Source organism: Pagrus pagrus (assembly GCF_965226575.1).
Source record: "Pagrus pagrus genome assembly, chromosome: 4".
Lineage (NCBI taxonomy): Eukaryota > Metazoa > Chordata > Actinopteri > Spariformes > Sparidae > Pagrus > Pagrus pagrus.
In genome coordinates, this window is record NC_140188.1 from 758474 (window position 1) to 776791 (window position 18318).

The 18318-nt window shown below is 46.1% G+C and overlaps 1 protein-coding gene across 3 annotated transcripts; it reads right to left on the minus strand.

The window, feature by feature from the left end:
- Positions 1 to 1261: 1261 nt before the first annotated feature.
- Positions 1262 to 18290, minus strand: atg16l2 (ATG16 autophagy related 16-like 2). 3 transcript variants are annotated; one of them, XM_084351478.1, is made up of 18 exons: positions 17715 to 18290; positions 16103 to 16160; positions 15896 to 15974; positions 14433 to 14506; positions 13891 to 14142; positions 13728 to 13793; positions 13282 to 13374; positions 12955 to 13008; positions 12709 to 12811; positions 11491 to 11596; positions 11342 to 11412; positions 11180 to 11251; positions 10596 to 10716; positions 10404 to 10509; positions 7770 to 7922; positions 7641 to 7688; positions 4589 to 4690; positions 1262 to 4392 (listed from the first exon to the last, which is right to left on the minus strand). In XM_084351478.1, exons 1-18 carry the CDS (start codon positions 17893 to 17895, stop codon positions 4299 to 4301), a joined length of 1833 nt encoding a protein of 610 aa, XP_084207604.1. In that variant the 5' UTR covers positions 17896 to 18290; the 3' UTR covers positions 1262 to 4298. The 3 variants fall into 3 exon arrangements, with proteins under 3 accessions (XP_084207604.1, XP_084207603.1, XP_084207605.1); XM_084351477.1 differs by having other exon boundaries at positions 12709 to 12814; XM_084351479.1 differs by lacking the exon at positions 12955 to 13008.
- Between the last annotated feature and the right edge of the window lie 28 nt (positions 18291 to 18318).

Consider the following 18318-nt stretch of genomic DNA (forward strand, 5'->3'; position numbering starts at 1 on the left):
ATGTAATTAAAACAGTGAAAGTCAACATGAGTTCCTGCAGGTCGGAGGCAGCAGCTGCTTCCCGTCTCATTAATGACCTCAGTGTGAAACAGCCTGCAGCTTCAGCGTCACATCAGATTTTAAACCTCGAGGACGACGACACAAAAACAGAAAATAAACGTGAGAGACGACGAGACGAAGGACGGAGGTAAGACACCAGAGTTCATTAGAAATGAAGAGTTTGTTCATCAGACTGTTAAAAGATTAGAACAATATTAAAACACTTTTTCATCCACGCTGACAGAAACATGAAGTCAGAGGATCATCAGCTGCTGTGAGGATCGTTTTAGACCCGCAGACTCACTGAGAAGTCACATTATAAAGACTTAGAGGCTTATTACCAACGAACTAACCGTTATATCGAGGACCTGAGAGGCAGACGGATTAGCGAGGTATTTTTTATGTGTCTGTTCTTTTACTGTAATTCAACATTATGTTAAACGCGGTTATAGCGAGAACATTTAATCCTCCTGTGTCTTTGGACAGAGCTCAACTAGCTCTTTCCCTATTTGTAGTCTTTATGCTAAGCTAAGCTAATCGTCTCTTTGAATAATTGACTTTTTTGGCCACTTGGGGGCAACAGAAACAAGTTTACACTCATCTGACCAGCAGACAAATCTTTAGATTCATGAACACAAACGAGAAAACGACATTTTAAAAAGTGAATTTAATTCATTTGGATCCAGACGAGCTGGTCTGAGTCCTGCTCGGAGACTTCACTGTGATAAACATGTAGAAAACAGATTATAACACAGACGGGAGGATATTTAAATTGATCATCGAGCTCCTGTCAATCATCTCTGACTGCTGCGGAAATAAAGTGATCGCACATGAATAAAATGAATTACAGCGAGTTGAATATTACAGAGGACTCGGCCTTCATCATGAACCAACAGGAAGTCATCAGAAATATAATCAATACTTCAGAATGCATTCTGTTAAATTCATTTGTTCTTCATGAACTTTGATCTGGATTTGATTTGTTAACACTGAGACGTCCTCCGTCTGATGAGGGCCGGGAACACAAACATTTCAGTTTGAACTGGATTCTGACTTTAGTTCAGAAACTAAATGTTGAGAGGAAGTCAGAACTCATATTAACCAGTCGGCTGATGGTCCGGATGAAGACGTGTCAGCGATTTGTGTGTTCGCCCTCAGTTTGGACCGACAGGCTGATCTGACAGCAGCAGGTAGAAAATAAAATCAGACTGAATCTGAATCATCAAACATTTTGTTACGCTCAGTTTCACCATTTATTAAAAAAACAGAAAACATTCCCTTTTAAAATCCCCTGCAGGTCACAAAGGTTCAGGAGTAAAAACAAACAAAACGATGTCACCGAATAAATAACAGAAGACTGGACATCCACAGACAGCTGAACATTTCAACACGAACAAACTCTTTTTAATCCTTTTTTTACATTATTAGGCGACGTGACGGTGAAACGAGCGCTCAGCTGGAGGAGTAAACGACACACATTCATTTATCTCTGAAGGTCCAAACACGTCTCCACAGGGGGGATCTTTAGAGTACGGGGAGCCGGAGAGTCCAAAAAGGAGGAAGCTACCGGAGCTCATTAACTGATGTCTGTTTGTGTCCTCTGAGGGAGAATCAGCTGCTAACGACTGTTTTCACTGTTGATCACTTTCTTCAGTTTACTGTCATATTCACATTTAACAAACTGACAGCACAGTTTTTACTTTCTATCTTCAAATGACTCAAACTGATTCATCAGTTATCAAAGTTATCGCTGCTGAAATAAAATCTGATAAACTTCATGCAGATTTCCTCGTTTGTGGGATCAATGAAGATGATCTCATCTCTGATCAGCTGCTAATCATTAATCAGTCCCTCCAGAAAAACGTGATTATGCGATCACATAATTCAACGCATAATCAGCCAAAGTCCGCACATTTATGCGGGGGCTGTATTTTTCAAAGACGCCGCACTTTGGCTGCAGAAATCGCCGATTTCCGCGCAAAATGTGCGAAATATGCGGTTCTTGCATGATTTCATAATCCCAGCATTTTCGTTGCAAAAAAGTCACATACATCTTCGCAGAAAGTTGAAAAATGTTGCGTTTACTTCACACAAGAGCAGCCATTTTCCTCCTGTTGCCCTGGAAACGTTATGAAGTGACGTCATCGGAAAGCTGAGAACGTAATTATTCCCAGCACTTTCTGTGATGTAGTATGCTGCTTATCATAGCAAGTCATTAGAAATGACTCTTTACATTAAGGTAGTAGCCTAGTGAGCCTAGTAACAGAGTGTTGGGGGAATCACTTTTTTTTCCTTATTCATCAAACCGCAGTTTTTGCAAGTTCCCGCAATTTTATCGCATAAAATTGCATAAATATCCCACATATTCCATCGCATTTTTTAAGAAAACGTGCCACATAATTAAGGAATTTTGCCCGCAACAATCACAAAAAAACTCTGGGAGTGAAGACGCTCCACTCTGTTACATCACTGCACAACCAGACTGTTTCTGTAGTTCAACTGTCGTCACATCAGATCAATGATTTAAAGTTACGGAAGGTTCAGTTCGGATCAAGCAGCTCGTGTCAAATAACGTTGGTTAATTATTTTAATGTGTGAGAAGCAGATTTAAGCAGCTCAATATAAACATCTGATCAGAGCATCATCTGACTCGTAACTCGTCTCTACGGCACCAGAACCTCAGGAACTGTTCACTGTAAAGCCCGGCTCGTTCACCGATCACACAGCTGCTTCACTCCCTTTAATTATTAATACAACGATGCTCTCCGTTTAGTTTTGTTTCAATGATTTCATTATATTTTAAATCTCTCAGGTCAAAAGCTGTTTATCTTCTATTAATAATTTGGATCTATAAAACGTGTCACTCAGTTGTTGGACAAGAACCAGGACTTAGTTCAGGTTCTGCGGCCTCGTTAGGCCCGTTGACTAAACGATGACACAGATCAGCTCAGATGCTGCGGCAGCTCACAGAATAGGATGTAAATCAGCCTGTTTCATGTCGACTGTCGAGCCTCCGGCCATCGACTTCTCTCTTTGAAGCTGCTGACTTCACTCTTCAAAGCCGAGAGGCCGAACGGAGGATTAGTGCCGACGACTTTAAAATGGAAATCCAGCGCTCGGCGCTCAGAGCTGCACCTCCTGGTGATCACGCCGTCTTTGTCTCCTCATTTTAATTTGAACATTTCTGCCGGTGGAGGTTTTATACGACAGGATGAGAACAGATGACCTGAGTAACCCTAACTTTTCAAAATAAGACTCCATGTTCGTCCTCCTCAGCTAAAGAGCTCTGCTTCCAAAAGGAGCATGAAGAAGACAAAAAGTCTGCAGAGGACAAAACTTCAGCGACACAAAGTGTGAAGAACCACTTCACTGTCGCGCTGCAACAATCCATCACTTTCACCATTAATCTAGTTTGTTTTTGGCAGAAAAGCGCTGATGAAGTGCTTCTGGTCTCTATGACAACAACATGTTGACAGCGCCGCTGTCCGGTCCACACGGATCCTTTGTGTTTACGATGTTTGTCATCAGACATCAGAGCGAGGAGGACGCGGTGATGACATGATCCTCAGGAGCTGCCGGAGACGCTCGCTCCTCGTGGGGAACAACTGAAAAAAGACACTGTGGACACATCGTCTTTAACATCACACAGAAACAGTGAAGCAGAATTACTCGCAGAGGTCCGGTTGTTCCTGAGCTGCAGCGCAGAACAACGACCAGAACACAGTGCGTTTAACCTCTGACCTCTGAGTTCATCTTTGAGTCACAGTGGACAGGAAGCACTTCCCTCCAGGTGTGTTTGAGACATCATGTTCACAAGAAAATAACAGACAGACAGACGGAGGACGGAGGACGGAGGACGTCTCCAAACTGTTCCTTTGTCCAACCAACAGTCCAAAACACAGGAACTCTTCATTTACCGTCAGAAATGACAAAGAAAGGCAGCGATTGGTCCGATCGAAGAAGCTGAACTGGACCACGTCTGATGGTTCTGCTTATAAAATGACTAAAGTGATGAGCTGGTTATTAAAATAGCCGGCGATTAATTGTGGTTTGATTAGCTAACGCATTGATCGATGGATCGTCAGAACTTGTGGTTTGTTAGAAATGAGAAAAAGGCATCGAGCAGAAAGTTGTCCAGTCAACAAATAGTTTCACAGAAAACAAAACCCAAATGTCCCTTCGACCCGTCTCAGATCAGTTTTCTGAGGTGGGGCCTGTTGTTGCCATGACAACGTGACCTCATTCGTGGATTGGCTGTTTCAGATGTCACTCCAGAGGACGGCCAGCCCTCTCTTATCCACGCTGACGACGTGTTCACCGGACAGAGACCAGGACACGGCGCTGATGGACGAACTAAAGAGAGACAGGAGACGGGTCATTAAAGGAACAGTACGACATTTATTGCCTCAGGGCAGCGTCCTGTGACCTCTGACCTTTCTACTGAACCGTCCAGAGATTTAAAGGAAAATTAAATTAAATCCTCCAAAACTGATTTTACTTGTGACTGCCTGACTCATTGATCAGCTGATCAGTTTCTTTGGTCGGTTACCTGTGTTGGTCAGGTAGGCGGGTCTCCAGGTTACCAGTGGAGAAATTCCAGATGTAAACGGCGCCATCTGCTGATCCGGCTGCGAGGAAGCAACCGTCTGGACTGATGAGAGAAAGAACGCCGTGTTAGACTGAGATGAACTGCTCTAATAGGGTCATACGAAGAACCAGAACCATGTGGAGGATCCTGGATGAGCTCAAGTTCTGTAGACCCAAACCCAAAACCAACAGGTCAAGTCAGAATTTAAGACCAGCAAATCTGTGCAGTTGTAAACATTGTGTGGTCGTAGTTTAATAAATAAATATTTATTTGGTTTTCAGAAGATTTTCGGAGTTTTTAGTCAGAAATTAATTCAAAGAAATAAAACTGCTGTAAAACTTTCTAACGCCGAAATTACACCAGATCCGTGTTCCGTCCGTCTCTGATCCACCCCGGCAGCAGAGCTGCAAGGTTCTACTCTCGTCTCAAGTGTACTTCACTGGATCTGCCACGCTGTGTATCTGCTGTGTTGTGTATCTGCCACGCTGTGTATCTGCCGCGTTGTGTATCTGCTGTGTTGTGTATCTGCTGCGTTGTGTATCCGCTGTGTTGTGTATCTGCCGCGTTGTGTATCTGCCGCGCTGTGTATCTGCTGCGTTGTGTATCTGCTGCGTTATGTATCTGCTGCGTTGTGTATCCGCTGCGTTGTGTATCTGCCGCGTTGTGTATCTGCTGTGTTGTGTATCTGCTGCGTTGTGTATCCGCTGTGTTGTGTATCTGCCGCGTTGTGTATCTGCCGCGCTGTGTATCTGCTGCGTTGTGTATCTGCTGCGTTGTGTATCCGCTGTGTTGTGTATCAGCTGTGTTGTGTATCTGCCGCGTTGTGTATCTGCCGCGCTGTGTATCTGCCGCGTTGTGTATCTGCCGCGTTGTGTATCTGCTGTGTTGTGTATCTGCTGCGTTGTGTATCCGCTGTGTTGTGTATCTGCCGCGTTGTGTATCTGCCGCGCTGTGTATCTGCTGCGTTGTGTATCTGCTGCGTTGTGTATCCGCTGTGTTGTGTATCAGCTGTGTTGTGTATCTGCTGTGTTGTGTGTCAGCTGTGTTGTGTATCTGCTGCGTTGTGTATCTGCTGCGTTGTGTATCTGCTGTGTTGTGTATCAGCTGCGTTGTGTATCCGCTGCGTTGTGTGTCAGCTGTGTTGTGTATCAGCTGTGTTGTGTATCTGCTGTGTTGTGTATCAGCTGTGTTGTGTATCAGCTGCGTTGTGTGTCAGCTGCGTTGTGTGTCAGCTGTGTTGTGTATCAGCTGTGTTGTGTATCAGCTGCGTTGTGTGTCAGCTGCGTTGTGTGTCAGCTCCGGCAGTCCCGACTCTTCTGTCGCTGACACACAAGGCTTCTATTTCTGCAGGAGCATCAGTTCAGCACAGAGCAACAGGAAGTTGAAACATCAACACAACATCTGTTGAGAACACCTGTTGTTGTGTTTATAACACGTGTGCAACTGCGGTCGCACGTGGTTCTGTAATTATCGCAGGAACTCTTCTGTCTCACAGCTCCAGCTGTCCGGTCCTGCTGCACTCGGAGCCGGCGGAGGTTGACGGACGACGGAGCAGAGCCGTTCTGCTTCGTACGTGCAACCAGTGGACTTCCCGGGTAACTGCTCTACAACCGCAGGTTCTGTCAGAACGTCTCGGTTTTCTCATTTAACTGGAACCAAATTACAAACAGTAACTGTTGTTGAACATGACACATAGACAGCTCTGTCTGTTTGAACACGTTAATATTTCATCTGATGGATTTATGATGATGAACCAGCTGTTCATGATTGTTTCTGTGAGGAACCCGAAGAGAACCACCAGAGAACCACCAGAGAACCCCGACTGTCTGACTGTGTGTGTGTGTTTGGGTAGAAACACATTTATATATTTAGTGTTTCTGTCAGAGACACCGAAGTTCCTGGTCCTGCTGTTGTCATGGAAACTGCAGAAAATGATCCACGCAGCATCTCGTCTCTCGTCTCTCGTCTCTCGTCTGTTTTCATCTCTCGGCTCTCTGGTGGAATCTTTTGATCGTCGATCTCCACCAGGTCATAATCGTCATAATCAGTCAGCTCTCATCACGACGTCTCCTCCTCTCAGAGTAATCAGATTACGTAGATAATCAGACTTTTTCCCCCCGGATGTCTTAATGTATTATATTTTTAATCAACCAGGAAGAAAAACCAGATAATTACTAACTGATCAAAGTATCAATTTAAACTCAGGGTTGTTTCTCAGAAAGTGAGAGGAGTGTTTCACCGTGACATCCTGATTTCTATTCATCGGATCTTGTTTCTAACCTGAATCTTGAAGCTTCGCAGCATCAGAACTGGAAAATGGGTCAACCTGAATATATCATGTTGTGATTATCCTCCACAGAATAACTGCAATTCACGATGTTATCCCAATAATGAGGAAAAAAAACAAGTGGAATCACTTCAGCTCAATGGACAGTTTCCTCAACTCACTCTCGTGAGGATTATCACAAATATCTCGATTCACGACTACGACGATAATAAAAACTCGCCACCATCACCTCATCCTAACTGTTTTCATCTCCATCTGTGATCAAATCCCATCGTCCCATCAGAACACTCATTAATCAGAATCTTGGCCACCACTGACACCGGTTCTGCTCCAGGGTTCTGTCTGTTAAAGGCAGTTTTTGCTGTGTTTGCTCGCGGTGGAATAAAAAGGATTAAAGCGTCTCGATCAGCTCCGACTGAAAGTGTCCTGAGATGACTTGATTCATCTGGAGGTTTTTCACAGCAGATATTTTTCATATATTGATAATATCGTTATTAGTTACATCTCATCTATTATAGTCTCACGCCAGTTTTCCTTCTGGTCACATGTGTCAGATTCCTCCTCCTCATCTAAACTGTTCTCACGATGACAGAAGACGATGTTCAGTGCGTCAGATCGTTGACAGGACGGCTGGAGAGATACGACCTTCAAATAATATCACAATATCTTTAGGCCATATCATGATACACACGATATACCTGGATAGCTGACGTGCAGGTAACTCACCTGATCACAGCTTTGGTGCTGTCGCTGCCACATTTGAAGCCCTCGGCTCTGACGGACACAAACACACAGGGTCAGTGAACAAACACTCACCAGAGACGCACTCGCCTCGTTAACACCTCATGTTTCTACCTGAAGCACATGCGGTCGTTGCTCCACCTCCTCAGGTCGACCAGCTGCAAGCAGTCGTCACGGCAACAGCTGAGCAGCTGGCGATGGTCGGCGCTGATGTCCAATGAGGTGACTTTACCCTGAGCAGGAAGCTCCTGAACACAGCTGACCGTCCTGACAGACAACACACAGCGCTGCAGGGTGACTGACGTTAACATCGCTTCCCTCCACAGCAGCACGAAGACGGACGTGTTTCAGTTCGAGTTTGGATTATTGCAGAAAATAACACAAATTAAATGTGTAGCAGTAAAAAGCTAATGCTAGGCTACAAACAGACGACATCACGGTCACATGACTCAAACGTCTCCACCACTGAGCGTCTTACTGCACAATTACTATCCAGGTTTATATAAACTGATCAATGTACAAGTTGTAAAGTCAGAGTGAGAACAGTGTGTAACTGAAGTGGGCCTGTAAAGACGGACTAGTGAGGAGACGAGTCTCCGTGTTCGCTGTGAGGACGTTTAATGTCCCCGACAACCTCTGTAGTCTCATTCAGACACTTGTTAGCAACCGCTGTAAATCTCTTAAACTTGAGTTAAACACAGAAACACGAGGGAACCAGACGTGTTCAGATGACGACTCGTTTCCAGGTTTTAGGAAATGTTTCTGTAATCACATCATTTGAATTCTTCTTCAAACAGCTCGTCTGCTCGTTGATGAACGTCTTTAAACGTCACAATTAAAAACTGGATTCTGCTGAGAATCAGAACTTCCTGTTGGTGACATCCTCGGTGCTGTGACGCTGCTGTTCGTCATGTAATCCTGACTGACTGTTTGTCTTTATGGCTGACTGGTTTATTAGCACACATTTTATTATCCTTCTGTTCTCTGTTGTGGTCGGTCAGGGCGGAAGATCATCTTCATGATGTCATAGCTAAAAACAAATGAATAAACAAACTGACCTTAAAGGACAACACAGTTTATACTGTTGTACTGTGTTTATATGTGGCGGACCCTGCCACCTTTCTATCTTCAAACACTGCTCTGGGACTTTAAAACTACAGACTGCTCCTTTAACACGTGACCAGACAGCTCACTGCTTGATGCCGGTGTGTGATTGGAGGACAGGGCTGTCAATCATCTGCTGGTTCTGATTCTACAGGCAGGAAGGCAGGAGGAAGAGGAGGAGGAGGGGGCTGTTGCTAGGTAACAGAGGGAGATGAGGAGTCGCTGTAGCAACAGTCAGGAGGATGAATGAGAGGTGTGGGGGGGACAGGACAGGATGAGTGTTCAGTGATGAAGAGTGATGAAGAGTTCAGTGATGAAGAGCTCAGTGATGAAGAGTGATGAAGAGTTCAGTGATGAAGAGCTCAGTGATGAAGAGTGATGAAGAGTTCAGTGATGAAGAGTGATGAAGAGCTCAGTGATGAAGAGTGATGAAGAGCTCAGTGATGAAGAGTGATGAAGAGTTCAGTGATGAAGAGTTCAGTGATGAAGAGCTCAGTGATGAAGAGTGATGAAGAGCTCAGTGATGAAGAGCTGAGGTGTGACGTCATATTAAACCTGGACACAGTGTCGGAGGCGGAGCCCGCTCCTTCCTATGAAAGCTGCTCAGTAGCGTTAGCATGTTCCGTGGAGTGAAGTGGTGAAGGGTTGAAGTGGTAAAGGAGTGAAAGAATAAAGTGGTGAAGGAGTGAAGTGGTGAAGGAATAAAGTGTGGAAGGAGTGAAGTGGTGAAGAAGTGAAGGAGTGAAGTGGTGAAGGGTTGAAGTGGTAAAGGAGTGAAGAAGTGAAGCGGTGAAGGACTGAAGGAGTGAAGGAGTGAATTGGTGAAGGGGTGAAGGGGTGAAGGGATGAAGGGGTGAAGGAGTGAAGTGGTGAAGGAATGAAGGGGTGAAGGGATGAAGGGGTGAAGGACTGAAGTGGTGAAGAAGTGGTGAAGGCGTGAAGTGGTGAAGAAGTGAAGTGGTGAAGGAGTGAAAGAATAAAGTGGTGAAGGAGTGAAGTGTGGAAGGAGTGAAGTGGTGAAGAAGTGAAGGAGTGAAGTGGTGAAGGGTTGAAGTGGTAAAGGAGTGAAGAAGTGAAGTGGTGAAGGGATGAAGGGGTGAAGGAGTGAAGGAGTGAAGGAGTGAATTGGTGAAGGGGTGAAGGGGTGAAGGAGTGAAGTGGTGAAGGAATGAAGTGGTAAAGAAGTGAAGGGTTGAAGTGGTATAGGAGTGAAGAAGTGAAGGGGTGAAGGGATGGAGGAGTGAAGTGGTGAAGAAGTGAAGGGGTGAAGTGATGAAGGAGGGAAGTGGTGAAGGAGTGAAGTGGTGAAAGGTTGAAGTGGTAAAGGAGTGAAGTGGTGAAGGAATGAAGTGGTGAAGAAGTGAAGGGTTGAAGTGGTGAAGAAGTGAAGGAGTGAAGGGATGGAGGAGTGAAGTGGTGAAGAAGTGAAGGGGTGAAGGGATGAAGGAGGGAAGTGGTGAAGCAGTGAAAGGTTGAAGTGGTGAAGGAGTGAAGTGGTGAAGGAGTGAAGTGGTAAAGGAGTGAAGTGGTAAAGGAGTGAAGTGGTGAAGGAGTGAAGTGGTAAAGGAGTGAAGTGGTGAAGGAGTGAAGTGGTAAAGGAGTGAAGTGGGGAAGGAGTGAAGTGGTGAAGGAGTGAAGGGTTACCTGGTGTCCCAGACTCTGATCTTACAGTCGTAGTGTCCACTGATGATGGAGTTCTCAGAACAGACCAGGTCGCTGCAGTACGACGCCACGTCAGCTACCTGCACACCTGCACAGAGAGGTGTGCCTTCATCAGTCCCTGAGACGAGTCATTGATCAGTTATCAGTTATTGATCAGTGATTGATGAGACTCACAGGCGGCTCTGTGGAGGTCCCACAGTCTGATGGTTCTGTCTGCGCTGCCCGTCACCACCTGATGAGGTAAACTGCTGAACCTCGCTGCCGTCACCTTCCTGCTGTGACCTGTTAGAGTCAGCTGAGACAGGCGAGACAGACAGGTGAGACAGACAGGCGAGACAGACAGGTGAGACGGACAGGCGAGACAGACAGGTGAGACAGACAGGTGAGACAGACAGACAGACGAGACAGACAGACAGGTGAGACAGACAGACAGGCGAGACAGACAGGCGAGACAGACAGACAGGTGAGACGGACAGGCGAGACAGACAGGTGAGACAGACAGGCGAGACAGACAGACAGACGAGACAGACAGACAGGTGAGACAGACAGGCGAGACAGACAGGTGAGACAGACAGGCGAGACAGACAGACAGACGAGACAGACAGACAGGTGAGACAGACAGGCGAGACAGACAGGTGAGACAGACGTCAGATGTTGCCGTTGTTCCTGAGGCTGCTGTCACTTTGGTTGCTGATGTTCGGGGTTAAATGTGTGAAAATGTTTATGTAGTTTGGTTGCACGCTGGTTGTCGTGGTTACCTTGGGAACAGACTCATCTCGCTGCCACAACAAGGCCGACTTATCGTACGAGGCTGCGAGGATCCTCAGACCCTGAACAGAGTCCACAGACATCAGAGCGTAAAACATCAGACTGCTCCTTTAACTCATCAGCAGACCTTTAAACCATGAGCTCGTTCTTACCATCGGGTTGAAGTCGATGCAGGTGACTCCCTCCGTGCTGCCTTCCAGAGTGGCTCTGTGAGTCAGCGAGCCTGATGACATCATCAGTGAGGTCACAACACCATCATTAACGACATCATAGCTCTGATAATAATTACAACAGTCTGTACCTGCTCTGACCTCCCACAGTTTGATGACTCTGTCTGTCCCTCCAGTGGCCAACAGGTCTGAACTGGAGCTGAACCTCACAGCGTTGATGCCTTGCTCATGGGCCTCCTGATAGACAGAGAGCAGGGAACAGTCAACAGGAGCTAGTGGACACGTTCTGTTTACATCTCCTTCATCCGTAATGCGACTCCGGTTCTGCTTTTGTTTCTACTGTTCTCTGCTCAGGAGGTGAAGCTACACCTCAGCTCAGGGACTCAGTGTTGCAGCAGGACAGTGGAGGACGCTCCACGTCCTGTAGAGGAGGCGTGAGCGACCACGAGCTCACTGCTGCGTCTTTAAAATGTGACAGAGAGGCATGATGGGTAATGAGACGCAGACAGAGGAGCTCTTTGTCACACACACAGGAACCCTCACTGTGTGTGTGTGTGTGTGTGTGTGTGTGTGTGTGTGTGTGTGTGTTGCAGATACAAACCAGATAAAAGTGTTTCAGCGACAAACTGATGGATCAGAACCAAAGTATTGATGAATGCTGATGATTAGTTATTGCTGCAGTTTGCTTTATGTCCACAGGGGGGAGCCAGAGGCTCGTTATGAGAGAACAGAATCTCTTCAGTCCAGTCGAGCCTGTTTCTAATGTATGAAGCTGCTTTGGTTTGTTTTGTTTCCTTAATTAAATACTGTCAATATTTTCAACAAAAACATAAAAATGATTAATTATAAATAAACAAATCTGCCGGCTGAAAAACATCTGCTCCAAAACCCGGTACTTCCTGTTTACATCCCCCAAAGCATCATGGGAACTTTCAGCATCGTTACCTCCAGAAAAGACAAACATATTAGTGACATGTGGGTGAACGTGTTGTGTACTCTGTACTGTTGTGTACTGGTTGTGTAGTCAGTGTACTGTTGTGTACTGGTTGTGTACTGGTTGTGTTCTCTGTGTACTGGTTGTGTTCTGGTTGTGTAGTCAATGTACTGTTGTGTACTCTGTACTGTTGTGTACTGGTTGTGTAGTCAGTGTACTGTTGTATACTCTGTGTACTGGTTGTGTTCTCTGTGTACTGGTTGTGTACTGGTTGTGTTCTCTGTGTACTGGTTGTGTACTGGTTGTGTTCTCTGTGTACTGGTTGTGTACTGGTTGTGTTCTCTGTGTATTGGTTGTGTACTGGTTGTGTACTGGTTGTGTTCTCTGTGTACTGGTTGTGTACTGGGTGTATTACCAGTACTTGTCGGGCTCTCACTGGGACTCTGGCTGACAGACAGATTCCTACAGGACACATCAGATCCTCCTCCAGGCTGCACACTGAGTGGCCACGCCTCTTCCTGCTGACATCACACACAGTCACATGACCTTCAGATTCATTAACAGCTGATGAGCAGCGAGTCCTTCACACAGTCAAACATCAACAACAATGATCAACATCAGAAATGATTCCAACGTGAAGGAGCAGGAAGTGACGACTCACTCAAAGAGCTCTCTGATGGAGCTGAGGATCCTCGGTGAGGTCGCCGACGCCGACCTGACAGAACGAGACACACTGACCTCAGAAGAAGAAGAAGAAGAAGAAGAAGAAGAAGAAGAAGAAGAAGGAGAAGGAGAAGAAGGAGAAGGAGAAGGAGAAGAAGAAGAAGAAGAAGAAGAAGAAGAAGAAGAAGAAGAAGAAGAAGAAGAAGGAGAAGGAGAAGAAGGAGAAGAAGAAGAAGAAGAAGAAGGAGAAGAAGAAGGAGAAGAAGAAGGAGAAGAAGGAGAAGTCGGAGGTTTAACAGCGGTGAGTTAGCTTCAGGCGTCTCACCTGAACAGTCTGGTGTGTCGTCTCTCGGTGGACTCTGGGTCGTGGTTTTCCTTCTTTGGAGACGTGGATCTGGAGGTCGGAGCGCTCGAACAACTGAAACACAAAGACCATCATCACATTATTAACTCGTGGCTCAGTTAGCTGTGGAGCCAGAGGCCCTGGAGTTTGTCTGGACCGGGACTTTGGATCACAGCGGGCAACAGGGCTCAGCTCAACTGGATCTGCCCCCTGACGTGAGAGTAAACGGGTCTGGACATCAGACCGGGACAGAACTCAGTGTGAAGACGGGGGACACATCGACATGATGACAACCTGAGAACTGACTGTTAACTTTTGTGTAATTTGACTTGAATTTGAAATATTCTGGTAGATTCTGGGCATTTATACAAACACAGCTCTCAGTCATGGATCCAGAGACACAGACTGACGGGACCCTGGCAGGTTACCTGTCCACGGTGACCTTTGACCTGGCAGCAGTCTGCAGCTCCTTCTGCAGGTTCGCTTCTCGAGCTCTGATGGAAACAGACAGACAGTACAGGTGTTTGTTTAACTGTGTGATGAACAGGTGTGTTCAGGTGTGTCCGGGTGTGTCCGGGTGTGTTCAGGTACCTGGACCTGCGTTCGTTGCGGCTGTTCATGCGTGCAGCAGCTTGTTTTTTCAGGTGGATCATGTCCTCCAGCAGGTGTCCTCCTTTCACCTTCTCCTCCCTCAGTCTTGTCTCCGCCTCTCTCTGTCGCTCCAGCAGGGCGTCGTACTCCATCTTTAACGCCCCGTTCTCCTCCTGAACCTGCCCCACCCGCTCCTGCAGCTCCTGGCGAGCATCAAGCGCCCCCGCCAGCCGCTGCTCCTCCTCCGACAGTCTGATGGCAGAGATCACCGACAGGGTTAAAGGGTCAGTTCACACAAATAACTTCAGTGTTTCTCCTGACAGATGCTGAATTCTGCGCTCACATCCTCCTCCTCCTCCTCCTCCTCCTCCTCCTCCTCCTCTCTGTGTTTTAACTACTCACTCTGAGGAAACAGTTTATCAACACCTTCATCTACTGACACCTGACGAGACTGAACCAATCAGCTGCCGGGATCCTCCTCCTCAGAGCAGACAGGTGAGCAGACAGGTGAGCAGACAGGTTCAGCTGTGTGTGTGACTCACCTGGCATGCTGCTCCTCCAGAACACATTCTTTGATTTTAATCTGCTGCTGCAGCTCCAACACCTGATAGGCCAACTGACAGAAACACAGAAGAAGAGTGAGGAGGACGAATGTTCATGTGAGTTCATATACAGACGTGTTGAAGGACGAGGGTTTAGTGTGTGCAAGTCTCGTAGTCCACAGAACATCTCTGGAGCTTCACAGTAAAACAGAGTTGCAGCATTCTGCTGAACACCTGAAGCAGCTGGAGATGATTTAAAATGGAGAAACGACCAAAAAAAAAGGCCAATAAGAAAAACTCCATAAAAACTTTGCAGAATCAGCTGTTAGCACTTCCTGTTTGCAGTGAACCTGTGGATGTACAGACAACGATCACTGGATCACTGTGATACTGAGAAAACTTAAAAACATGATGTTTCTAAGGCAAGTTCTGCACATGTTAGGAGTGGATTTATGGAGACATCATCCCCCCGGAGTATAAAACACCCAGACTCACAAGTGTTTTACTGTGAAGCTCCAGAAATGTTCTGTGGACTACGAGACTGAGCCTGACTTTATATCATCAGGAGGAGATGATGGCTGAGCCTGACTTTATATCATCAGGAGGAGATGATGGCTGAGCCTGACTTTATATCATCAGGAGGAGACGATGGCTGAGCCTGACTTTATATCATCAGGAGGAGACGATGGCTGAGCCTGACTTTATATCATCAGGAGGAGACGATGGCTGAGCCTGACTTTATATCATCAGGAGGAGATGATGACTGAGCCTGACTTTATATCATCAGGAGGAGATGATGGCTGAGCCTGACTTTATATCATCAGGAGGAGATGATGACTGAGCCTGACTTTATATCATCAGGAGGAGATGATGGCTGAGCCTGACTTTATATCATCAGGAGGAGATGATGGCTGAGCCTGACTTTATATCATCAGGAGGAGATGATGACTGAGCCTGACTTTACATCATCAGGAGGAGATGATGACTGAGCCTGACTTTATATCATCAGGAGGAGATGATGGCTGAGCCTGACTTTATATTATTAGGAGGAGATGATGGCTGAGCCTGACTTTATATCATCAGGAGGAGACGATGGCTGAGCCTGACTTTATATTATTAGGAGGAGACGATGGCTGAGCCTGACTTTATATTATTAGGAGGAGATGATGGCTGAGCCTGACTTTATATCATCAGGAGGAGATGATGGCTGAGCCTGACTTTATATCATCAGGAGGAGATGATGGCTGAGCCTGACTTTTACTTTATTTTTTCAGTTCAGTTTGAAAATGACACTTTACACTTGATGTTTGACACATTTTCTCAGAACAAGCTGAAGCACGGCTCAATGTTCTTATTCGACATGTCAACACTGATTCATGTCACTGCTAGCCCAGGCTAGCATGCGAGTCATATGTGTGATGCAGTGGTGATGTGCAGGTGTTCCTCAGCAGGTGAGTCAGTACCTCTCCTGTAGTCTTCTTCAGCTGGTTGTTCCGCTGAAGCAGAGAGGAGACGGAGCTGCTGCTGTCAGAGGAGGGACGTCTGGATACATAAAGCAAACACACCCTCAGTATCATCATCACACACACACACACACACACACACACACACACACACACACACACACACACACACACACACACACAGCGTGTCAGGTCAGGTGTAGTTACCTGACGGAGCAGCTCAGGATTCCTTTGGTCAGACTGGTTTTGTCCAGCAGCCGAGTGTCTGAAACACAGAACAGACTGAGCCGTCAGGAGACTGATGGGTCATTGTGTGTAAAGTAAAAGACGCCGACATTAGAAGACGACACAAACTGAGACTAAATCAAACGTCCAGTAACAACTGCATATTTAATAATGAGATGTGTTGAGGTCAGCTATGCTAACATTAGCTAAAGCTAACGTGGAAAATAGTGAGAAAAACATAGAGGTGATGTTTTTGCTGTTTTTTCTGTTCAGTGCCAGAGAGAGAAACTCAAACCAAACTCCATTCAAAATCTGACGAGTTTAAGATTCCTGCCTTATCTCTAATCTCTGAAGTCTTTTTAATTTGAGGTTTAAAACACAGAACAGTTTCTTCCTTCACCTGCTTTTATAAGTCAAATATTTTAAACTCAACACACAGTCTCCCCTTTATGTTCTGTTGACCCAGTTACCAGCATGAACTGAACCCAGATCAGCATCATCATTGTCATGAGTCATTGTCCACAAACTTTAATTTAAGTGAACTTTAATCTTTTGTTCGTATTAAAGAACACATCTCTGCAGGTTGTAAAGGTCGTCTATCATCTGTGGATGATGAAGCAGCAGCAGACTGATGATCTGTCACAGATGAGTCACTGTGAAGAGGAAGTGGAACAACATGTGGTTTAATTGTCTGACAGCTTCCTGTCCCTGAATGCCACAAAGTACCTTGTTGTTTTACAGCGGTGCTTCCAAACGTGACAACTGAAGTAAAACTAACAGATTATTTTCATTTGAGTCAGAAACTAAACACAGATTATCTGGACTATCAGCTCTGGCTGCATAAAACCTTTTGTAGTGATGCATTTACCAGGTGTGAAAGCAGGTAGGGTCTCCCTGAACCAAACTCCATTTAAAAAGATCTCAATTTTCTCTTGGAGTTGTTACTTCACAGCTGACAGCTAAAATAATCTCTTATATATATATACATATATATATATATATATATATATATATATATATATACATATATATGTATATGTATATATATATGAATATTTATACATATACATATGTATATGTATATATATATGAATATTTACTTGGACTAGACAGTTTGGCTCGACTCAGTTCAGGCTGCAGTAAATCTTCTGATTCCGGGTTTTTGTTCAGCAGGTATGAAACAATTAAGAAGGTCTCTAAACCAAACTCCATTCAAAAAATCTCTGACTGTATTTGAGTTTTTGGACTCTTCGTGCAGCTGTGACGTCATGCCTTGTAGGTAGAGAGCTGTTAAATCTGCAGATTTTTAAATGGAGTTTGGTTTCACTTTCCAGAAGAGACACCAAACTCCACTGAAACAGTCTCAGCTCATCGTTAGTTCTGGACTCGTGCAGCTGAGACTTCAGACCTGAACTGGCCGAAACAACTCATAGAGCTGTTAAATTGGCAGATTTTTATATGGAGTTTGGTTTCACTTTCCCCAGGTCAAGTCCCCAGGTACCTGACATGGGCTCAGAACACACTGGGCGTGGCCTAAGTCCAGCCCATCTAGAATCGATTCAGAACAGATCAAACTTGTACTGGTCCGTCGTACAGAAGCGGATCAGGTCCTGGAACATCGCGTGCTGGCTCAGGTCTCGGTGCTTCAGCTGACGGACGATGTCCTTCTTCCAGGTCTCCGCGGACCTGCCGCCGCCTCCCGGAGCCGGGACCCGGCCGCTGCGCTCCGACACTCCGGCTGAATCTGTCATGACTCTGACGGTCTCGTCGGCCATGATGCCCGGAGCCCGGGCTGATTCATGCCGTTTCCCCGCAGACAGACGCTCACAGCGCGGCGTGATGTTACGGACAGCTCCGTGATGACGCTCCGGCTCTTCTGCCCGCCGCCATGTCGCTCGCCCTCCTGCGGCTGTGTCTCTTCTTCTGTGGTGTCGGACCTGTTTTGTGTGTCTCTTCTTCTGTGGTGCCGGACTTTCTTCGTTTGTTTTCTTCTTGTAAACTTTTTTCCTCCAACGCTCGTCACTGTGACGGGGGGCGGGGCTGGAGGCTCGCGGTGCCAGCTGCCGGCCTCTCAGCCAATCACCGCCCCTCAGCACTTCCTGTTTTGACTGGAGGAGGAAACACAAACAAACGCACCATGCGGACACTTGTTGTCCTCCGTCAGGTGATGTTGGACGGGGACCTCCTGTGGACCCCCC